This window comes from Lucilia cuprina, chromosome 4 (genome assembly GCF_022045245.1).
Source record: "Lucilia cuprina isolate Lc7/37 chromosome 4, ASM2204524v1, whole genome shotgun sequence".
Lineage (NCBI taxonomy): Eukaryota > Metazoa > Arthropoda > Insecta > Diptera > Calliphoridae > Lucilia > Lucilia cuprina.
The window spans coordinates 96148306-96174289 of NC_060952.1; the positions used below are offsets into that span (position 1 = coordinate 96148306).

A 25984-nucleotide genomic window follows, 5' to 3' on the forward strand; every position below is an offset into this window, starting at 1 on the left:
GTTCAGTTCTGGTTCAGTTCTAGTTCAGTTCTAGTTCAGTTCTAGTTCAGTTCTGGTTCAGTTCTGGTTCAGTTCTAGTTCAGTTCTAGTTCAGTTCTAGTTCAGTTCATTTAGGGCAAGAAGGATAATTTATTATCTACATACATGGCAGCGTAAGATTTAAAAAGAAAGCAATACATTTTAAATAAATGTTTAGTTAATACAGTTGAATTGTAATAAATTTGTAGCAAACCTTTTTAGGGTCACATAATCTATAAATAACACGTAACCTCTCTTTTAATGTTATAAAACAATATTAGGCGTTTGTTCATTTTTATCACTTAGAAAAAGTAAACATTAAAATACGTATTTATTAGTTATACGAAAATTTTATTTTAAGAAGCCGCTTTTAAGCTTTAAATATTTTAAATTTTATGATCAAAATTTTTACTTAGTATTCCCAAAGCGTTTGAATATGACAACTTTTATTTTAAATATTTATTATGTGCAAGTTATACTCATAAATTTTGATTTGATTACTTACAAAGAAAAAGAAAGAATAATATTGAAAATAAAATACGAACACATTACAATGGAAACATTATTGTAGCATGATTCGAACAGTACCACAAACAGCAACCACTATAATTGTTATTACTTATTGTGATAATGACAATTTTTAATGAAATTGAAGAATCTTTTTTTTCCTTTTGTTCAATACGCACTAAGTGACAGCCGTACGATCATCATCATATGTACATACGTTTGCTGTCAAACATGTGTAGACACATGTTTCCAATATGTTGGATATTCAATACAATTTTCAATTATAATTGGCACTCTTATTGTAGTGTTTAATTGTATTGTTTTTTTTTTCTTCTTTTTCTTTTTATTATTTATTCAATTCATTTATTTATTTATCGTTTTTTATTAAAGGGGTTAAAGAACTGTACAAATCTATAGAAAATTTTTCCCGCTTGCGGTTAGTTGTTGAAGTGTGTGTGTGTGCTTGAAAACTATTGTTGTTTTATTTTTAGACAATATAATCAATTAATGTTTAATATTTTTTTATTGGTTTAATGATAAGATATGAATGTTTGTAAAATATTTTAGGAATTTGAGATTTGTTTAGAAAAAATATAAAAATTTAGATTTTTGGCTTTAATGGCATCGTCTTTCTGAAAGTTTTGGTCCTTCTAATCCTGTAGTATTTTTTTTTTAAATTTAATTAATTACTGTTGTCTTTAAATTTGTTCTAGTTAAGTAATCTCCTAAATATTTCAATTCATTAAATTTAATTTCGTTACCAAGAAAAAAAATTGTTAAATATTTAAAGAATTAATGTTAAGTTTTTTTTTTTTTGCACAAGACAAATTTTATTAGAATTATGTTGTCAAGAGAGTTTTAAGCTTGTCAATTTTTTCGTTGTTTATAAAAATATATTTTCAACATATTTCTTTTTTTTGTAAAGAGTATGTACCCAACCGTTCAAAAAAGAGTCAATGCATCCGATAAAGACACACGTCTTACCACCTAGTTCGCTCTATTTGGTATTTAATCACGAATGTTCTCTTTGTAAACAAGGAAGACATTCATCACTTTAGTGTCCCCTTGTAAGCGAGAGAGTAAACACTTAGTAGAAAATAAACTTAAGCTTTTTGTTGTCTCCTCGTAATCTATAGAGGGACGAGTGTCTTCCTAATAGGACAAGCAACTGTTGTAACCCTAAAGGAAAGGGTAGTTCGGTACTTTTCGACTTTTTGCATTTAGTTAAAAGTTGACTTTTTGACCTTTTTCTTTTAGTTAAAAGGTGACTTTTAGTATTTTAGAAATAGTCGACTTTTTACGACAATTTTTTTCGACCTATTCCGACTTTCCGACTTTTCTACTTTTGTTCGACTATTTTGTTACTTTTTCGAGTTTTCCGTCCATTTTAAAGTTGTTGACTCTAAAATGGTAGTTCGGGACGAAAAATCGACTTTTTGCATTTAGTTAAAAGTTGACTTTTGGACCTTTTTAATTTAGTTAAAAGTCGACTTTTAGTATTTTGGAAATAGTCGACTTTTTCGGACTTTTCGACTGTTTCCGACTTTACGACTTTTTGACTATTTTCGACTATTTTGTTACTTTTTAGAGTTTTTCGACTATTTTCGAGTTTTCGACTTTTTCCGACTTTTCGACATTATACGTCATTTTTCGACTTTTTACAACATTTTTCGACTTTATTCGACCTTTCTCGACATTTCAACTTTTTTCATAGATGATAGTCGAGTTATCGACCTTTTTGGAACAAAATATTCGACTTCGACTTTTCGACTTTTTTCGACAAAAAGTCCATTGATCGATTATTCGAAAGTCGATTTATAGAACCCTAAGACTGTCCGACTGAACTGCTGGGTAAGAAAATGTTTTTTCTTTTTTTTGAAAAGAAAATTAAACTAAAAAGACTGTATGACAAACTTCAAAAGCCGTCTGGTATCTTGTTTTTTTTTCAGTTTATTTATTTATTTTTTGCATGTGCGTTTAACTGCTGAATAAACAGGCAGCAGCATTTAACTGATAATAATTTAAGCAGATACCGAAGACAGCTAGCAAAAGGAGAAAAAAAGAGGAAGCCCCATAGTGATTGTAAGAAATGTAGAAAAAAAATATTTTGCTTTAAGATGAACAGTTAAATATGTAAATTTAAAATTTAAAGTAATGAAAACTTAATTTTCTAGTTTAAAATATTGAATATAATGAACTATTTTGAAAGAAATTTTTCCTATTCAGCTATTAAAAATCCTATTCAGCAAGCATTTTATGTAAATATATTGCAATAAATTGCTAATTCATAAATAATAATTACTATTCAGCTCAGGAAAATCTTATTCAGCTAACTGCAAAAGCAGTTTTTTTTTTCAAGAAATTCTTGTTATTAATAGGGTTCTATAAATCGACTTTCGAATAATCGAACGTTCGACTTTTTGTCGAAAAAAGTCGAAGTCGACTATTTTGTTCCAAAAGCGCGATAAATCAACTATCGATTATGAAAAAAGTCAAAAAGTTGACTTTGTAAATAAAAGTCGAAAAAAGACGAAAAGTCGGAAAAAGTAGAAAACCCGAAAATAGTAGAAAAAAGTCGAAAATTTTAACAAAGTGAAAAAAGTTAAAAACTAGAAAAAAGTAAAAAAATAGTCGAAAATAGTAAAAAAGTTGAAAACTCGAAAATATTTGAAAAAAGTCGAAAATTAAAAAAAAAAAATAAAAAAAATAGTCGAAAATTTAAAAATAAATCAAAAACTCCAAAATAGTCGGAAAAAATTAAAAAAAAAGTCAAAAAGTGGAAAAAAATGGAAATGTCGAAAAGTCGGAAATGTTTAAAAGTCGACTTTTAACTAAATGAAAAAAGTACAAAAATCGAGTTTTTTGCAATAAATTCTTTATATTTATACTTCTTAATAATAATGTTAATTCAGCTTATAAAAAGCAAATTCAGCAGGCTTTAAATACCTCAAATGATTGGTTTCTGGAAGAAATTATAATGTTTTCATAGAAAAATGTTAATTTAGCAAGCCTAAATTCAGCTGCAGAAAACACATTGCAGCTGACTATTTATGTAGTTAATAGTAATTAAATATTGATATTTAGATAATATTTGTATTAAAATGTTAATTTAGCTAACAAAACTTATTGATTTCTTAATAAATTATGAAATTTTATGGAATTTATTACCATTCAGCTACTAAAATTCAGCTAACAGCTGTTGAATCGAACCCACCACCTCCGGTCTACCAGACAAGAACACTAACCACTAACCTACCGGAAGTCACACACAAATTATGGTTATTTTTAAAATTTTTGATTATTTTTTGCCATTCAGCTACTGAAAACCTAATTCAGTTAACAATTTATGTTGTTTTTAGCAATAAATTAAGGATATTTTCAAAATTGTTAAATACTTTTTGCCATTCAGCTACTGAAACCCCAATTCAGCTAAGAATTTATGTTGTTTCTAGCAATAAATTATGGCTTATTTTAAAATTTTTGGATAAATTTTACAATTCAGCTACTGAAAACCTAATTCAGCTAACAATTTATACTGTTTAATACAAATAATTAAGGGTATTTTTAAAATTGGTGAATAATTTTTGCCATTCAGCTAGTCAAAACCTAATTCAGCTAACGATTTATTTTGTTTATTGCTATAAATAATGATTAGTTTTAAAATTTTTAGATAATTTTTCCAATTCAGATACTGAAAATCTAATTCAGCAAACAATTTATGTTGTTACTGTTAATTTTAAAAATTTTTATAATTCAGCTACTGAAAACTTAATTCAGCTGACTAAGTTTGACTAATAAAGTGGTTTTTAGTATAAATTTTAAAGAACTTAATTCAGCTAGTAATTTCAGGAATTAAATCTCATTCCTTTAAATCTCCTCTTTTTTAAAAGAGATTTTTTTTTTGCATTTTAGAGGAAAAAATAAAAAGAGTGACACTCATTTTATCAACTGCCAAGTGCTTTAACAGCACATTATGCTGATTTTGGTAATTGTGGTTTTTAGTTGTAAAAGGTGTTCTCGTTCACCTCCTTCTCCTCATCCTCCTCATCATCAGCCAACACTCTGTAGTTAAGGGGGAGATCAAACTAAACACTATGACAAACTTGAATTTAGTTTCAACAGTAGTCAAAATTTGTTAGTAGTTGCTGTTAATAGTACATGTCATACTCATGCATATTTAGCATAAATACTTGTTAGTTAAACCAACCATCGTTACAATCATCGATGTAGTCTGCCTCCTTGTACATATACTAACTTACTTACTTACTTACTTACTTATATCAATGGCAGTAGGTATTTATATTTTGGCCAAAAGTAGGAGGCATCATGTATCGTTTTGTTATACACTGATAGCAAAATACCGGTTTAAATAGCAAATAAAATAATAAAAACGTCAATGTTAGTTGAGGAATTTTTATTTTTTAGTTTATTTATGTTGTTTATATTGCAACAAAAAATTTTCAACAAAAAAAAACTGTTGTTGGTTTTGCTCATATGTATGTATATTTATGTTTTCAATTAATAAATGTTTGTATGAATGCTTGAATGGCTGAATGAATGAATTAACCATAATCAAGCTGCCTACCTAGCGACCAACCAACCCACATTTAATCTTGTGAATTTATTTAATTTACAAATATGAGATTTTTTTCTGAATTTCATTATTATTTATTATACCCTACACCACTTTAGTGGGGAGGGTATATTGGGTTTGTACTGATATTTGTAACGCACAATAATATTGGTTCTATACTCACCTTAAAGTATACCAATTGACTCTGAATCATTTTCTGAGTCGATTTAGCTATATCCGTCCGTCCGTCTGTCCCTCTATGTAAACCTTGTAATCAAACTACAGGTCGCAATTTTGAAGATAATTCAATGATGGTGCATGATCTTCTATTGCCCCAGGGACGAATGAAAATAGTTAAGATCGAACCATTATTTCACTTAGGCCCCATACAACTGAACCCTTTAAGTTCATAATTATACCCTACACCACTTTAGTGGGGAGGGTATATTGGGTTTGTGCTGATGTTTGTAACGCACAATAATATTGGTCCTATACCCACCTTAAAGTATACCAATCGGCTTAGAATTATTTTCTGAGTCGATTTAGCTATGCCCGTCCGTGTAAACCTTGTAATCAAACTACAGGCTGCAATTTTGAAGATAATTGAATGAAATTTGGTACATGATCTTCTATTGTCCCAGGGACTATTGAAAATGGTTAAGATCGGTCTATTATTTCACTTAGCCCCCATACAACGGTACCCTCCAAAAAGGGCTTGTAAACATTGTAATTAAACTACAGCTCGAAATTTTGGAGATAATTCAATGAAATTTGGCACAAGATCTTTTATGGTACTGTAGACAAAGCCTATTGAAAATGGTTAACATCGGTCCATTATTTCACCTAGGCTACATAGAACTGAACCCGCCAAATAGGGCTTTTAAGTTCATAATTACCTTTAATATACTCCTATCTAGAAAAAAAGCTGCAAAACCAACTTCTATACTATCCTTGATGACCCTGATGAACTTTATAATTATAGAGCCTCATTTGACCCTAACCCCTAAAAGAAGTCCCCATCAAAAATTTACATAAATATAAATATTATTAAACAGTAAGTGGCTTTAGTATATCTAAGGCAAGTTGCAATTAAAACTTAAAAGCTTTATTATAAAAACTTAATTACATTTTATTCGTATACAGGTGTAGGATATAATATGGTCGGCCTCGACCGACTATAACTTCTTACTTGTTTTATTTTGTTTTATGATTTCTTAAAGATACGAACAGTAAAATAAAACGTTATAATGAATTCAGAGTTTTTAAATATTAATTTATGACAAATGAAACCAAAAGATTTCAATTGAAAACAAAAGTTTTAAATTTGTGGTTTAATTTATTATTCATTCACATAATTATCTTCTTTTTTTTGAGCGAAATTAAAATTTTGTTAAGTGTGAACAGCGTCATCATATTTTATTTACTTTTTTATTTTTTCATTAACACAATTATTTATGTCTTAATATTGAATTTTTTGTAATTATTATTTAATTACTATATAAATTAATAAATACGTAGAAATAAATTAAAATATAAATTACTTTTTTTTTGAATTTTAAACAATTAAATTATTTGCTGAATTCAGTTTAAAGTAGCTGAATGATAATATTTCGAACGACATATGTTAATTGAAGCAAAAAACTATAAGCGAAAAGATTTTCATCCAGCTGAATTACGTTTTTTATGAAAAAAATATAAAATAACAAGAATTTTCAATAACTAACTACAGAAATTGTTAGCTGAATTAGATTTTTAGTAGCTGAATTGAAAAATTTCTTACAAAATATGTAAGTTGAATAAACTAATAAGAATTTTCAATAATAAAATATATAAATTGTTAGCTGAAATAGATTTTTAGTAGCTGAATTGTAAAATTTCAACGGAATATGTAAACTTTAGCATATAACTATAATATAAAAGATTTTTATACAGCTGAATTAGGTTTTCATTCGCTTAATTACGTTTTTTATAAAAAATATAAAATATACAAGAATTTTTAATAACAAACTATAGAAATTGTTAGCTGAATGAGGTTTTTAGTAGCTGAATTATAATTTTGTTTTAGAAAATGAATAATTTTGCTCAAAAACTATAATTTTAAACTTAGTCAGTTAGGTGAATTAGGTATTTAGTAGCTGAATTGTAATATTTCTAATGGAATATATTAATTGAGTTAAAGGACTATAATATCAGAAATTTTTATCATGCTGAATTAGGTTTCCATTAGCTGAATTACGATTTTTATAGAAAAATTATATAATAACAAGAATTTTAAACAAAAAACTACATAATTTGTTAGCTGAATTAGATTTTTAGTAGCTGAATTATAATTTTGTTTTAGAAAATTAATAATTTTGTTCAAAAGCCAATGATTTAAACATATTTAGTCAGATGAATTAGATTTTTATAAGCTAAATTACGCTTTTAAAAGAAAAACTATAAAATAACAAGAAATATCAATAAATTTACATAAATTGTTAGCTGAATTGGGTTTAAATTTAAATTTACATACATTTTTAGCTGAATTGGGTTTAAAATAGCTGAATTGAAAAACGCACTAGTAAAATATTCAGCATCGTTTAAAAATCTTCTTTTCTAAAAAATGTTCACACAGTTAAAGATTTTATCGCATTAAATGGTATAAAAAGTTTGCTGAATTAGGTTTTTAATAGCTGAATTGAAAATTTTCTTTTAAAATATTTGAATTTAAGTAAATATTTACTATTTTAAACATTTTTCGTTAGCTGAATTATGTTTTTATTCGCTGAATTAAGATTATTTTCTATAAATTTTAAAAATATCAATATTTTATTGTAATACATAACATTAACACTTAGCTGAATAAGATTTTGACTAGCTGAATTGGAAAATTTCTATTAAAATTTGTTTAAATGAAGTTCGTTCTTTTTTATCAAGATCAAACATATTTTTTTCTTGTAAGATCTTAAAAAAAAAAAAAAAACATAAAAAAAGAAGACAACAATTAAAACAATTTTTATTAATAAATAATTTTTCTGCATTTTCTTACTTAATTTATTATTACTAAAAAAGGGGAAAAGGAAAAAAGAAAACAAACTACAACTAACATTTAATTGGCTTAATAAGTACCATCATCATTGTCATCGTCATCTTTTTGTAACAGCAGCATCATTGTCAACATTCAATGATGACTATGATGTTGTACATTTATTTTTCTTGAGAAAATTGCTATTGGCTTTAATGTATATGAACAAAACAAAAATAATAAATGATGTGTTTTTCTTTTCACTATATATTCAACTGAACATGAACAAGTATGAAAATGAAGAGTTTTTCATTTTATTTTCTTTTAAATTTTATTAATTTAAGTACACTACACAACACAATATAATAGAAAAATAGTTTTTTTCTTGTCATTGTCACAACATTTTGTTGTCAACATATACTTTAGCTGTGAAATTACCATGGTTTTTGTTGTGCTATATGTGTAAGTAAAGTTAAGATAATAAGACTGATTGAATCAGCCAGTTGTCGGTTTTTTATATACATATGCATAAGGATGAAAGTATTGTGTCTTTAATGAAGTGTAGTTTGATATCGTTTGTCTTAATATGTTGTTTTAAGTTGCAACATAGTTATAAACAAGTGAGAGATTATGGTCGGGCGAGGCTGACCATATAATACCCTACACCTTTTATGAAAATATAATGTGATTTTGTTGCCGTAATAACACATTTAATTCGAATTGTGAGGGTAATCAAGTCTTGTATAGATCTTGGGGGGCTAGGTGAAATAATGGACCGATGTACACCATTTTCAATAGGCTTCATATACGGTACCATTAAAGATCATGTGCAAAATTTCATTGAATTATCTTCAAAATTGCGACCTGCAGTTTGATTATAAAGTTTAAAAACCCTATTCGGGGGTTCAGTTGTATGGGGGCTAGGTGAAATAATTCTGAGCCGATTGGTATACTTTAATATACCCTCCTCACTAAAGTGGTGTAGGGTATAAAATGTTTGCAAACAATAAGAAATTTATTACATTTTAAAGTTTTTTTCCAATTATGGAAACGTTAAATAACAAGTATTTACTGCAATAAATTGTTTGCTGAATTATAATTTCCATCAACTTAAATTAAATTTCACTCAAAAATTTTTCAAAAAAAAATGTAGATTTATGCATTTTTAGCCAACTGAATAAGATTTTTGTTTAATTTTAAAAATATTTAAAAAAATTTGCAAAAATGAATAAAAATTGTTAGCAGAATTAGATTCTTAGTAGCTGAATATAAAATTTTCCAATGAAATTCCATAATTTATGCATAAAAGCAACTCTTTCCAGCATTTTTAGTTAGCTGAATAAGATTTTCCTTAGCTGAATTACATGTATTATTGTTAAACCTAATAATATCAAGAATTTATAGAAAAACTACCTAAATCGTTAGCTGAATTGTAAATTTTCAATTCAAATATTAAAATGTGTTTAAAATTCCACTATCTGAAGAGTATTTTGTTTGCTGAATTAGATTTTCACGAACTAAATTAGATTTTTAGCAGCTGAATTGAAACTTTTCTCACAAAATATTGTAATTTATTAAAAAAAAGTAAAAAATAGTTTTAGAACTTTTATCCAGCTGGATTACGATTTTTATCTCATTATATTTGTAGCATCAATAATTTGTTTAAATTGTTTTCTTCACAAAACATTATTATGTGTACAAAAATCTGCTATTAGAAACATTTTTAGCCAGCTGAATGAGGTTTTTTGTGTTGAAATACAAATTATAGCAAAAAAAGCAACATAAATCTTTAGGTTTTAAGTTGCTGAATTGGAAATTTTAATATAGAACAAGTAAGAGTTCTATATTCGGCTGTGCCGAATCTTTGGTCTGTTAAAAAAAAAAAAACAGTCAGTACCATAAAGTTCTCTTTTACATCACTTTCTTCGAGCTCAACATGCTTAAATTCATATTTCTAGATTCAATATTAAAGAAAATTAAGAAGAGTACTTTTTGAAAAACGAAAAAGTACCCAAAAGATCCCTTTTATGGGTTCTCTCATAATTCAGACTCTACATACCCAATTGCATATTTCTAGGTTGAATATTATAGAAAATTCAAAAAGGAACTTTTAAAAACCAAAAAGTTCACTTTTTTCCGGTTCTCACTAAATTTCGTCTTTAATACTTAATTTCATATTTCTAGGTTCAATATTAGAGAAAATTCAAAAAGTACATTTTTTTGCAATTTCGGTCTAAACATGAAAAAAATCTCAATTTTTGATGAAATTTTCAGAGGTTGTCTCGGATTTTTACTCATATCTCCGGTATTTATAGACCGATTTTGCTGATTTTAAATTTTAAATGTTCTCGAAAGCATGTCTAACAGAATTATAGATTCGGATCTCGTTGATATCTGGGATCCTCTAAAAACTGATTTCAACAAACACACAGACGGACAGACAAACAGACACACAGACAGACGGACATAGCTAAATGAACTCCGCTACCTATAAGAATCCATAATATATATACTTTATGGAGTCGAAAAAATGTATTATAAAAATTACAAAAATTACAAACTCACGCCCCTGGGGGCGAGACCTCCGCCGTGGTGTTATTGCAATCCCGGGGTATAAAGAGGTGGCCAATACCTCCAGTCTGGCCGGGACTGAAAAATTGGTTACAGTCTACTGCTTCGCTTAGTGCTTTTCGGCTTATTTGATGGATTCGTACTTCGGTCCACCGGTTACATCTCTATGTGCTGTTGCCGAATCAACACAATGGTCAGAAATTATATAGCTCGAGTACTTCAGCAAAGTACTTGTGCATGGACCGGTCAAAGCCAATGAACAAAAATTGCCACCTGAGTTCTTCATTGAAGATTAAAGGGGCAGTGGTAGACCGTTCTCAAGTCTACCCAGTGGATGAAAAAGACCACCGTGAGATGAGGCCGTCAGAGCAGGTGCTCACGTTAAAACTCTCGTTATTCATACCCTTCTCACAAAGTTGAAGTGTATAAATAAATAAATACAAATGTTCACCACACCATTATTTAAGAGAAATTTGATTAGCTGAATAAGGTTTTAAAATAACATAAATTTTAGGCAAAAAACTATATAAATTACTAGCTGAATAGGATTTTCAATAGCTGAATTGACACTTCTCTTAGAAAATAGCTCAATTTGTAAAGTTAGGTTTAACGTTTAATAGCTGAAAGCAAATATGTATGATTTAACTTCTTTTAATATTTTTTTTTAAGATTCCCCACAGAACTTCATCTTTTTATTGATTTTATACTTCAGTTGGATTAAGACATATTTTCCAACCACTAAAATCTTTATTATGCAAAAAAAAACTCCTTAAACCTTTTAGCATATTTAAAATACATGTGTTTTTCTTATCTGTTTTTTTTCACTCTTTGGTAAAAACAACATTGTAACTGATTGCATTTCTTAAGATCTACATACATATATTTTTTATTACTCAATAAATGTTTGATTAAAAATTTTAAAAATTTATCGTTTAGCTTAAAGATAGAAAAAAAGGTAAAAATTTTTATACAAACATACTGCAGACAGACAGACAGACAAAAATATGTATGTTTTTTTCAAGCTACAAAAGTGTTAAAAAGTGGTTTAAACCACATTTGCATTTTTGGCATTTAACGCCCTCGCTCAAAGCTAAAACGTCAACAGGGCAACAACAACAATAAATAGAGACTCTCGTAACAATGTTTAAGCTACAAAAATAATATTACTGATGGTAAATCCACTCATACATATACAACTAACTTTATACAATTTAGTGTTGACCATGCGTGACTTAGAAGATGAAAAAAATTAAAGATAAATAAACAAATTTTTATAACGACCACAACAAATACAGCGGAAGTTTTTGTTTGTGGTTAAAAAAAACCATCACCAACAACAACAAACATTTGTACAGAATGGTGTGAATGAATGTAAGAGATTGAGTCAATGGTCAGTTCAGCATATATACATATGTAGGTGACCATTTGTTTTCACGTATTTGTGTTTTTGTGGTGGAGTATGTAAATAATTCAATATTATTTTATCCCACTGTCAGGCAGCTAGACAGTACACACTGCTTTAAGTTAAGTAAATAACATATAAAAGGGTCAGTTTAGCAGTGTAAAAGAGAGATTTTTTAATTTAATTTTTCATTATTTAGAAGTGACAAAGATTTTAAATATTTAAGAAATCGTGTTAGAAACTTATTTAATATCTAGCTCAGACGAGCATCCACGGGGGGCGAGGTGTGTAATAAAATTTTCTTTGATAGAACCGAAAGTTTTCCATACAAAATATAAAAAAGAGGAAAATGAAAACAAGTAAAAAAATCAAAAATTTCCCCCAAAATCTCGAGCTGATCTAGGACCTTTTTTTGGGAAACTTTTGATTTTTGTGTGAGAGAGAAAGAGAAAGAAGAATATCAACCATCTCTTTCTCTCACATACAAAATCAAAAGTTTCTCAACAAAAGTTTTCCAGTGTAAACCAGGTCTAGCTGAATACGATTTTAAGCAGCTGAATTGAGATTTCTATTACAAAAAATATATAAAAATATTTCAAAAACTTTTATATTAGGACATTTCGAGTTAGCTGAATTAGATTTTCATTAGCTGAATTGCATTATGTATTGAGCATAAAAAAAACTTTAGCTGAATTGAGATTTAAATAGCTGAATAGCATTATTCGTGGAAACAAAATAAAAACAATCAAGGAAATAAGTTAAATATAGAACATTTTGTTTGCTGAATAACATTTTAATTTAGCTGAATTAGGGGTTTAAAAACTGAATTGCAATATTTTACTTAAAATTTTTGAAATAACAAGAAAACATACCTGCTGAATTAGATTTTTAGTAGCTGAATAGGAAATTTTCTTAAACAGGCTTGCTGATTTAAGCTGAGTCGCGATTATTTTGCAAAATGGTTTAAATTATCAAAAAATTTTAATAAAAAACTTTAGCTGAATTGAGTTTTTAATAGCTGAATTGCAATAATTATGTTAAAATAGATAAAGTGTATTATATATTAAATTCTACTTATTCGGGGTAGAGTTTGTCATTTTTATACCCTACACCACTATAGTGGTGAGGGTATTATACGTTTGTGCTGATGTTTGTAACATACAAAAATATTGGTCCAATATCTACCTTAAAGTATACCGATGATGTTTGTAACACACAAAAATATTGGTCCAATACCCACCTTAAAGTATACCGATCGATTCGGAATCGTTTTATGAGTCAATTAAAAAATGTCCGCCCGTCCGTCTGTCTGACTGTCTAAGTAAACCTTGTGCGCAAGGTACAGGCCGCAATTTTCAAGATAATTTGATGAAATTTGGACCAAGCATACAACCGTACTTCCCGATTTAAGCTTTTTATGCCATAATTAAGTCAAATGTACTATTGTCTCTAATGATAATAGTAATATGATCATCCCTTATTTGACCTTAGTACCTATACAAACCGCCCTTCAAAAAATTACTTAAACATCTAAAATTGACTTGTAACCATTTGTATCGCAATTAAACTCAATAAAACTAACTGTTATTTAAAACTATATCCTTTTCCCAAAATTACCGAGGACCGGACCATGTTTGTAGTTTGGTAGTAGTGAATTTGGAAACAAATAAAAAGTATATCCCTCCTGTGATAAAGTCAAAACTTCTTCTTGTCTTTTTCAGTACTTCCATGGAATAAATTCCACTTCTTTTTCTCATCTTTGGAAGTTCTTTTTTTTTTGCTGATGAATGTCATACATAAATATCACCTATTAAACTCATAACCATTGAGAAAGTTATTATGGAAATTGCAAGAACAGATCTCAAAGTATATTTCTTGCTGTTGTTTTTACAAACAAAAAAATGTTAAAAACATTTTGATCCTACTGACAAACTAACCCTTTTGTTATTTAAATAAATCAAAACTTTAAAAAAAAATCCGTTTCAATTTTAATACCATTTACAACTATAAAGAGAAAAAAAGATTTATACGCTTTACGAGACAATATGTATAAACGATTAAATCGAGAATAAATGTATCTCTGGTGTCGTTGTGTTTATAAGATTTTAAATAAATTTTACAAATTTGTTTATTTTGGCTGGTTTTTGCATCATGTCTTTTCTCGAAGGGGGGAGGGTGAGAGTTAAGAAATACTGATTGTAATTTGGTAGTAGTAGTATTTCTGTGGTTGTGCAGCAAATTTATCAAAAAAAAGTATTCGTAGTTTTTTGTTTCTTTTTAGTTTTTGTGAATAAGGAATTTAATTTTTTGATTGTATAATGTACATTTATCATTCTTTTCCATTAAAACTTGCAGCTTCTTTTGTATGTGGCATGTGGCAGTGGTATAAAGTTTAAGTGTTGTTAGCAGTCAACTTTCATCATCATGTTGTGTATGGTATAGAATTTTCTTATATAATCCGTAATATCGTTTATGTTTCAGGAACATGTACTTCCTCTTTATTTCTACATATGCATTTTTGATGGAAAGTCGTTATAAGTTTGTTTAAATTTTGAAAAACCCTACAAAGAGAGAAAAATAAATATGCACGCATGGTATCAATTTGACACCAATCCGTTGTCAATAGTTTGCTTGTCATGTTAGTTAATATTTAGACAACGAATGTGTATGAAATTCTAGATTTTGACAAAGAGTATTGACGTATGTTTATACTTTGACAAGGGATGTTATTAAACAATTATAAACACATTGGTGTCAATTTGTTAAAAGGCGTATATATTTCTTTTTCTCTCTCTGCACAGTTGCTGAAGGTAGTGAAGGAAAGTCTATTTTATATTTTTAAACAATTTTGCAAATAAACCATAAGATTCTCAACAAAAGTTTCATGAATATAACAGTTTTTTGAGAAAGTTAAAGTATTTTGTACGAAAAATCATAATTCAGCTATTAAAAATCTAATTCAGCTAGCTGAATATGTTTGATGTAAGAGTTTTTACAAGAATTTTTAATATTTTCTGTATAAAATTTTAATTCAGCTACTAAAAATCTCATTCAGCTAAATATTTTAAAAGTATATTTTATAAATTTAACAAAAAAAAAATTGACAACGGTAGGAGATTTGTATAGCCACCATCAGAAATGATGAGTGTATATTGATTTTGTCATTAAGTTTGTAACAGATTGAAGAATTCTGGGTCATTTTTAAAATTCTAAAACGATCTAGCCATGTCCGTCCGTCGGTCTGTTAAAAGCTAGACTCTAGAAGAGCTAGAAAGTTAAAATTTTCCAAATGTATTTTGTATAGGTAAGGTTTGTTGGTTATTGAAAGTGAACAATATCGGTCAACGTTTTCGCATAGCCCCCATACAAGAAGATTCCAGAAAAACGGCTTTAACAGTCATAACTGTTTTAAAAATGCGAATATAGTGAGATACGACATAAATAATTTTCTTATTAGCCAAATTCTTTCTATTGTTCTATAGTTGAAAAGTCGACTTTTTGCATTTAGTTAGAAGTCGACTTTTTGCATTTTATGAAAAGTCGATTTTTCGACTTTTTCCATTTAATTAAACGTCCACTTTAAGTATTTTATAAATAGTGGACATTTCGACTTTTTCCGACTTTTCGACCATTTCCGACTTTTCGACATTATCCGACTTTTTTTGACTTTTCGACTTTTTCTGACTTTTTAGATTTTTCAACTATTTTTTACTTTTTTTCGAGTTTTTTTGACTTTTTTCATTTAATTAAAAGTCGAATTTAAGTATTTTATAAATAGTGGGCATTTCGACTTTTTCCGACTTTTCGACCTTTTCCGACTTTTTCTGACTTTTTTCGACTTTTCTACTATTTTTTACTTTTTTTTCTAATTTTTCCGACTATATTAGAGTTTTTGACTTTTTTCCACTTTTTTGACTTTTTTCTACTATTGATTGACTTTTTTGGACTTGTCGACTTTTATTTACAAAGTCGACTCTTCGACTTTATTCACAGATGATAGTCGAATTATCGACTTTTTTGAATCAAAATAGTCGACTTAGACTTTTTTCGACAAAAAGTAGATTGTTCGATTATTCGAAAGTCGATTTATAGAACCCTAATTCTTTCTAGAAAATTTTATGAGGATTGGTCCATAATAGACCCCTCATACATGATCCTCTCCACAAAATCTCTTTTTCCGACTTTTTCCGAATATTTTTTACTTTTTTCGAGTTTTTCCGACTATATTAGAGTTTTTGACTTTTTTCCACTTTTTCGACTTTTTTCGACTGTTTTCAACTTTTCGATTTTTCGGCTTTTTTCACAGACGATAGTCGAGTTATCGACTTTTCTGAAACAAAATAGTCGACTTCGACCTTTTTCAACAATTCTTTCTAGCAAATTTTTCGAGGATTGGCCCCTCATACATGGTGCTCTCCACAAAATCTCTTTAGAGCTTATATTACTGACTAAAAAATACGAAGGTAGTGCTAGCAAGTTTCATATGAATCAAAATCTCAAAATTGTATAAGAATCGATCAACAATTGACTCTACTTACTCCTTATATAAGTTCCCTCTTAGAAAATAACTTCAACGCCTCAAAATACTAGTTAAAATTCGAAATAAGAAAGTTTCTGGCGAACAAAAATTTCTACCGAATTTTATGAGAATCAGTCCGTAATTGACACTATAACCACCCCCCATATAATATCCTTTACTTGTTAAAGTTGTTTATTAGAATCAGTCTATAATTAACCCCACCCCACCCTATAATATAGCCCTATGGTACAGCCGCATATAACTCTGTTTTTCTAGTTAAAGTTTGCCTTTACCCCCACCACGTCTTGTGGCTATTTGAAGATTTATACTTCAACTTTGTTTGTTGGAAAATCAAGAGTTATTTCATTTAATTCTTTCATTCGACTTTGATGATACACAATACCATCCATCCATCCATATCCTTGTATTTTTCAGTTATATTTTTTTAATATTTTTCTTTATTTTCTTTTTTTTTTTTTGAATAAAACAGGAACGTGTTGCGCAGCCTGAATTGTTGATGGCAATGGCGGCGGTGATGTTGGCGGCGTTGGTGGTTTATTTGATTGTTTCTTTATATATGATGATGCATTGAGGAGGCATAACTGACGATGATGAGGACGGTGATGATGATGATGATGTGCATCTTTTTCTGTATGAATGTTTTAAGTTGTTGTTTGTTTGTAGAGTAATCACCAATAAATGTACATTTTCTTTTATTGCCCTACCAAACAGCCAGCCAGACAGACAGACAAAAAAAGCGACCAACAATCTTTTGCTGCATCATGGCAGTCATTGCATTTAAGAAGTCAATGGTGATGATGATGATCATCATCATCATCATCTGCCATAAAATAAATGATGTATTAAAATTCAAATTAACTTCCAGTTTTTATGCAAAAATATGACTTGTATGAATACGTTGTTGAATGCTTGTAAATGAATGTTTAAAAGATCCCAGTTCTGTTCTGTTATTTGTTTATTTTATTTTTTATATATATATTTTTTTATCAGTTTAATTAAAGCATTATTTGTTCAATTAGTTTGGTGTCTGGAGTCTTAGATCATAATTTATTTTTTATTTATTATTTTTATTAATATTATTGCTATGTTATGGGTTCATTTAATGAAAACATTAATTGTTGCTGCTTTTGTGGTCGTTTAAACAATGAGACACTAACTGTTAGTCTGATCAAAAAAAATACTGACTGACTTGTTTGCCAAAGATAAGCATTATATTTGTTTTTTTTTAACTATTTTAAGGAGTGTTTTTCTATTAAACTCCTTTCTTAAATTTTTCTTAAAATATATATATTTTTTTATATTCTACCAGAATTAATAGTTTTTTTAAATCTTTTTTATAAACTTACTGCATTTTTATGTTTATTTTATATTTCAAATCTATAGATTTTGTCTAACCGTAAAATTATCAATATTTCATTTTCATGACAAGTAATAAAAACAGTTTTATTACTTTGCTGTTTTTTTTTTTTTTTTCAAATGTATTTTGTATCGTAAATCAAATGGTTTAAAAACTAAGCTGCATAATGCCATTAAAGTATTTGACAGAAAACCTTGATTTTATATTGTTAGCAAACGTTTTTTAAAAAAAAGTATGGGAATTAAAAATTTAACAAAAAATTTTTACAATAAATTAAATAATTTGTTATTTTTAAAATTTTTGCTCAATAAAAATTTTTCTACAAAAATTTCTTTTTTAGGAAATTTTCTGCAAAATTTTCGTTCTTTAACAAACTTTCTCCTAAATTTACTTTTCGTAATAGTTTTTTTACAAAATATGCTTTACTTCTAAAATATTTTGTAAAATTAGTCTGTCCGTCTGTATGTTTAAATATCGAAGTGCTTTACGTGAATGCTTGACATTTTGGCCTGTTTTAAAGGTGGTCTTTTTCAAACACTGGATGAGCTTTTGATTTTCGACTCACCACCTCCTCCTTGTGCTTTTACTCACCGGTGCAATTTAGGTATATGAAATTTCCAGTCCAGTATACGTGCACTTTCCTTGAGCTATCTAATATCTTGCCATAGTAGCCACGTTGGGGAAACAACAGTTGTCAAGATACAAGCTTAATCTAACTACGACAAAGGAGTAGACAATCACTGGTTAGAACCGATAGAAGGGACGGACCCAACATTAGGTGAAAAAACCCTGTTGATGCTATGAGGAATGCCGTGTCTCTACAAAAATTCTCATACTCTAATGCCTCACTTTAGTGCATTCAAGGACCTCATATGTGTAACCCAACTACACTACTGAAATAGCTTCAGTTGTTTCGACAACAACACCTAGGAATGGTTAGAAAACACGAATATATATTTAATAAACAGACTTATTTCAGTGACAGCAAAAACCTACTGTGTAAAGTTCAGCATGTTGAGAGTAAACTCCAATACACTCAACTATGCAGGAAAATCTCCGATACATTAAAGATTAAGGTATTACAACTCCACAATGTCTTAACTAGCTTCAAACGACATTTCAATTATCACTCCATTCTTCCTTCCGGCATCTCAACTGATACAATCCAATATCTCTCTTGTCCGTCAGATACATTTCTCTTGTCAATCAGGTCCATCTCATTAAAACACATTCCCAATCTTTGCATTATCAATACAATTCCAACAATTTATTAATCTACAGCTTAACTCTGTGCTTTAAAAACTAGGAGCGATACCAGAAACTTATCCTGGAAATTTATATTTCAAGGTGTATTAATCATTTAACAAAGCTCTTACTGCCTACGAGTTTAGGTTTAAAAAACCACTACATTGAATCCGAAGAAACCTCAACCAACTGGCCAGCCAGTATTGACTGTCCTGGGGGCAACTTTAGTACTAGATTATGAAGTGGTCTAGTTCGACCCCATGTCAAATCATTCAAGGACTAGCCAGGGAGTGAAATGTCATTACCAGTATATAGTCCAGACAGACTAAAGGTACTGGTAGAACCTCTATACTCTTTGATTGGAATACATAAAGATGAGAGTCTTTCATCAAGTAAAAATGCCTCGGGGGAACAGTTTTTAGAGAACCCCAGATATCGGCAAGATCAGAATCTTCAATAATTCTGTTAGAAGATCGCTCTTTTAAATCAGCAAAATTGGTCCATAAATGTCGGAGATATGAGCAAATATCCGAGACAACTCCTTAAAATTTAATCAAAAATTTTGATTTTGTTTTTCTTCAAAATCAGACAGAAATTGTAAACAAGCAACAACAACAACAAAATACATAATCGTTACGAATAAGATCTGATTCACACTAGAAAACTTTTGTTGAGAAACTTTTGATTTTGTGTGTGAGAGATAAATATGGTTGATAGTTTTTTTCTCTTTCTCTCACACACAAAAATCAAAAGTTTCCCAAAAAAGTTTCCTATTGTGAACCAGGTCTTATTTGCTAGAAATATAAAAGGAAGTATGTACAGAACCCATAATTGGTACTTTTTCGTTCTTCTCAAGGTACTTTTTTATAATATTGAACCTAGAGACATATAATTGAGCATATAGGGCCGGGAGTAGGTGAAAACTTATAAAAGGGGATTTTGTTACTTTTTCGTTATTCGAAAGTAATTTTTGAATTTTCTACAATATTGAACCCAGAACGTGAAATTAAGCATGTAGAGCTCGGAGTAAGTGATAAAACATAAAATGGGAATTTTTTGGTACTTTTTTCCCTTTTTGCAAATGTATTTTTAGAATTTTCTATAATATTGAATCTAGAAACATAAAATAAAGCATGTAGGGCCAGGTGAAGGGTATTTTAGATTCGACATAGCCGAATATAGAAATCTTATTTGTTTAAGTAAATTTTCTGCAAAATTATCATCATTTAGGAAGTTTTTTACAAAATTTGCTTTCATTAATAAATTTTCTAAAAATTCTGCTTTTTTAAAAACTTTTAGGAAAAATGCTATTTTTAGTAATAATATTTGCTAATTATAGTCTAGTTAACACAAATTAAAGCTATTTAATTGCTTTTCAATTAATTACAAATTGTATTTATTTGCAATTTTTTTACAAAATTATCTCGGTTCGGTTTCAATTTCTCATTTGACTTATTTAAAAATTCTATCAGCACACAATCCTAAAACATTTAAACAAATGTAAATAGACAAACGTAACGTACGTAAATAAGTTACTTACTGAGTAGAAAACACTCCCTGGGAAAGCCCACATTAGAAATCGAACCAGAACAAATTCAAATAAATATAAAAATTCTATCAATAAATGAGACAAACGAAAAAAGTGACAACAACAATTTTACATTGCCAGTGGAAAGAAAATATAAATTTTTTTTGTTAAACGTTTGATATGGACTTGTTCTCGTATTGTAATTATAATTCAACAATAATGACAACAGCAACAACAACAACGATAACAACATTTATTTATATGAAAATCCAATCAAATAAATTGGATGGGTTTGTCGTAAAGTCTGCAATTGTGTCATTTGAAGAAAATACCCTTCCCGCTTACCAGCACGCCTTGGTGTTTGAGCTATTCTTTTCCACTACTCACTGACAATTGCAATCGTTTTTAGAATTTAAAAAATGTGTTGAATTTTTCTAAAAAAAAATATAAAAAATATAATATAAAGTTGTTATTTGCTTATATTGGATTTACTCATAACACCACATGTTGCACACAGTGAAAAGTTTGTATATGCAACATTACACTGGAGTTATTTCATTACATTTATGAGGGTAAAAACACTTGGTACTTTATACGATTTAAACAGTTGGACAAAATACTCGAGGACGTTCAAACACTCGTTCACACGTTTATATATTTTATGAACAAATACTTGTTCACTGACAAATGAGAAAATATTTATTGCATTTAAAAGAAAAAAACTGCATCCAGCTGGGGAAGTGAGAAAATAGAAAAATATAGAATTGTTTTAAATTTACTAAAAATTAATTTTTTTTAAATATCAGAATTAATTTCAAATTGTAACTTAAAGTACAGTAATTGAGCAAATTTTTGAAAAATGTATTAAAGAAAACAAATTTTACAGAAAAATTTAATTAAAAAAGCAAAATTTTGGGGGAAAAATGGCTTTTTTCTAGGACCCTACTCATACAGTGCATTGTGCTGGAACTAGGTTAAATGACAGTGGAAGAGAGGAAACATTACTCGCTTATGTTTGTGGACATTTACATCAAAAGTGTCGGGACATACTTTTGCTGGAAGTTTGTCCTCCATACGGACAGCTTGACTGAAGAATATGGCCGATCGAACACAAATTGGTGTGTTCATGTATCGGAAACCAGTTCTCTATTTTCAGAGAAACGCATTCCATTATAGTATTGATATAACAATGAAATACAACCCCACTTTGCAGTGAATCAATAGACCCTAATGGAACTACTATCTTGCACGCAGTCGAGTTGCTCCAAAATAGACTGCAAAGCTTTGGTCTATATATAAGAGTTCTATTTCATTTTCGATCGGATATAAGTGGTGTAAATGGTAAGAAGATCAGATGAAATGAAATATGCCTTATTTCGTTTAAAAAAAAAAACTGAGACGTTTTAAAAATTGAGTCTTGTGGGCATTAAAAACGACTCTGTTAACACGACCCCAGTCAGAGCACATTTTTATCAAGTCGTGATTGAGTGACCCATTCATATTGTCCCAATCTCTAAAAGGTTTGGCCTATATTTGAATGAATATGAGTGCAGATATTGCTGTCATCGGCAAAAGTGTAAAAAGATTTGGAAGTTTGGCATAGAAGATCATTTATGAAGATAACAAATAGGACAGGGGAAAGAACAGATCTTTGTGGTAACCCTGAACTCGTATAGATCTCTGGGAATGTGTTATTACCGACACCGAATGCAATAAGTTTTGAAAAAAGTGCATCATGTTAGACTCTATCAAACGCCTTGGAAATATCTAGATCCACCACTTTACTTTCGTTAAAATGGTGAATGGTGAATGTAAATCCAATTGGACGATAAATTTCAGGATTATAAGTTTGTCTCATTTTAGGAATTGGCGTGATATTAGTACTCTTCCAGAATGTAGGAAATTTATAATGGCATGGCATAGGAAGCTGAAAAAATAGCTAATAGACGAGCTAATATCGAAAAGCACTGTTTCAACTTTAGTGCCGATATGCCATCAGGTCCAGAAGACTTATCTATGCTATAATCCGCTAAAACCCTTCTCACGGCACAAATAATATATAAAGCATAACGACTGATACAATTTCGAGCTCGGGCAGTTGTTAATCGCTTTCGAACAAGCAAGATTTACTTGCCAATAACTCAGCTAAAAGGTTAGCTTTATCAACCGGGTCAATGAATGTTTGATTGTCCCTGAAATGTGTCGAAATTGAAAAACTAGCAATATCCTTTACAGTTTTTACGAACAGCCAAAATAAGCTGCAAGAACTTTAGCATGAAAACGCTGTGCATGTTGAGCCTAAGTGTAAGCATTGAGACACACAAAGACCTCTGCTTTTTTATGAAAAATTTCGGAAAATTTACTACAAATTTTTGTCTTTTATTAAATGCCTTTTAAAATGATTACATTCCTTTATAGTTCCTTCCTTATTTTAAGCCATGTTTTAATATTATTTTACCCTCTTTATGCCAGCACGTTTTTGCTTTATTTTCCCAGTTTATTTAATTTTTTTTTCACGCTTTTTATAGTATTTTCCTATTGACATTGCTAAGCACTCAAGCGCAACCGTTTAAATCGTTTTGAATGTAAAGCGCACTACTTTTTTTGTAGTTTTAGTTTTCCTTTTAGTTTCTTTTGTGTACTTTTTTTTCTAATATTATTATGTAGTTAGTTATTCATACCAGTTCTCAAACATTGGTAAAAGTTTGTTAAATACTGAACTAGTTAAAATAAGTCAAATGACATACTGTGTTCAAATTGCTAAATAGCGGGATAAATAGTAACAGCACTTGGGGAAAATGGAAATCGACAAAAAAAAACAGATTTTTTTCCATTTTATCAGGAAAACATTTTTTAAACACATTTTTTTAATGATGTGGTTTGCATTTTAATGACAATTGAAAGGTGAGTAGGGTAATAGAAAAATGAGCTTGAGAATAGGCAGATTGGTAAAGGAATGAATTGAAAAAAAGAAATTTTATAAAGGAAATTATCAAAATTTTATATGTACATTTATATTTCTATATATGTATATTATATTTCTGTATATAAAAAAATCCTCAAAATATCCCAAAAGGGAAATTTTTAAAAAAGTAAAATTTTAACAAAAATACTTAAAATTTTTACTAATTTCATTCTAGTTAAAGTAAAAAATCAAATTTTTGTATTAAAAAAAATTAAAAAATGTTCCAAAAGGGAAATTTTAAAAAAGTAATTTTTTTCAAAAATCTTTAATTTTCTTATTATTTTAATAATTATGAATTTAAAAAGATTTATTCTAAAATTCTTATATTTTATCTATAATAAAAAAAATTTCCCTTAAAGGAAATTTTAAAAATTTTTTTTTAAAAACCAAAAATTTTTACAATTTCCGTTCAACTTAAAGGACAGATTTCAAATTTTATAATAAAAAAAATCCTAAAAACATACCATAAGGGAAATTTATAAAAAAAGCTTTAGAATATTGAAATTTCAATACTTTTTTAACTGTTTTGAAACATAAAAGTTTTATTAGTTCTCTTTTATTTAAATTAATAAAAATTTAAAATTTTTTATTAAAAAAATCTTTAAAATGTCCCAAAAGAAAATTTAAAAAAAGCAAAATTTTATCTAAAATCTAACTTTTTATTATTATTTTAAAACTTATGAGTTAATTAAATGTATTTTTTGTATAATTTTTACATTTTGCCTATTATTAAAAAATTTCCCTTAAAGGAAATTTTTAAAATTTGTTTTAAAAACTAAAACATTTATAATTTCCATTCAATTTGAAGGTAAGATTTCAAATTTTATAATTAAAAAAAATTTCCCTTAAAACTTCCCATAAGGGAAATTTTTAAAAAAGCTTTAGAATATGGAAATTTCAATACTTTTTTTTAAAACTTAAAATTTTTATCACTTTTTTTTAATTTAAATTGTAAAAAATATAAAATTTTTTAATAAAAAATCCTAAAAATATCCCAAAAGGAAAATTTTAAAAAGAGTAAAGTTTTAACAAAAACCTATTTATTACTATTTTAAAACTTATGAGTTTAATAAAGAATGATTTTTCTTTAAATTTTCACATTTTGCTTGCAATTAAAAGGGAAATTTTTTAAAAATGGTTATTAAAACAAAATTTTAACAATATCCGTTCAGCTTAAAGGTAAGATTTCGAATTTTATCATTTAAACAAATTTCCCTAAAAATATCCCAAAAGGGAAATTTTTTAAAAAGTTTTAGAATATCGAAATTGCAATGTTAAAGTCTTCAGGAATGTTAGGATGTTAAAAAACGTCGTTAAAAAAAATTTCCCTAAAAATATCCCAAAAGGGAAATTTTTAAAAAAGCTTAAAATATCAAAATTTCAATATTAAAATCATTAAAAATGTTAGAATTCAATAATACAACCTTAAACAAATTTCCCTTAAAATATCCCAAAAAAGGAGAAACTTTAAAATATCAAAATTTCAATAATAATTTTTTTAAGAATGTTAAAATTTAATATTTCAGCATTTAAAAAAAAGTCCGTAAAAACATAGCAAAATTGTTAAAATTTCCCTTTCTTTGAAAATATACAAACAATTTTTAAACATTATGATTACATCGCCTTCAATGTTTATCACTATTCAATTCAAATTTGTCTAATCAAAACTAATAAATTAATTAAAAATTTAAACTGTCCAACTTACCAATCAATATTGATGGCTCCATTTTGTTTTAAATATAAAAAAATTGTATTAACAATATTTAAAATTGCTGCTGCTGCTGCTGTACTTATTCCAAGGTTGTATTTAATTGGTTTATACATAAATCACTTTGTTATTTGAAATATTATGTATTAAATTCATAATGAATTTATTAAAAATATTCACTTTTTAAAAAAAAACAAACGAAATTTTTTTATTCCAAATAAAAACAAAATAACAAATAAAATGAAATATCAACAGTTAAACTGTGGATTTTTTAAAAACTGTTTGGTTTCTAAAAGAGATAAATATAAAAATAAATAAATTTTTTGACACTTGATTTCTTTTTTTTTAATTAAACCGTTACTTGGTAAATGACATTTTGATAAAATTAAAAGATAAATAAATAAATAAATCTTTTAAATAAAACTGATTTTTAATAACAATAAATAAATATTTTGCCGCTTTAATTTTTTTAATTTGTTTCAGTTATTTTTTTTTTGTAACACTTTGTTTGTATGTACAACAACACTCAATTTAAATACAATTTATAAACAACAACTACAACAACA

At 28.1% G+C, this 25984-nt stretch overlaps 1 protein-coding gene across 5 annotated transcripts in view; it reads right to left on the reverse strand.

Moving 5' to 3' along the window:
* Positions 1-25669, reverse strand: part of LOC111681814 (dystrophin, isoforms A/C/F/G/H) — a 186243-nt gene extending 160574 nt beyond the window's left edge. For all 5 annotated transcript variants that reach the window (XM_046950141.1, XM_046950140.1, XM_046950139.1 and 2 more), the window contains exon 1: positions 25416-25669. In XM_046950141.1, coding sequence (XP_046806097.1) covers positions 25416-25437 — 22 coding nt within the window. In that variant the 5' untranslated portion in view covers positions 25438-25669. The remainder of the gene's footprint in view (positions 1-25415) is intronic.
* Between the last annotated feature and the right edge of the window lie 315 nt (positions 25670-25984).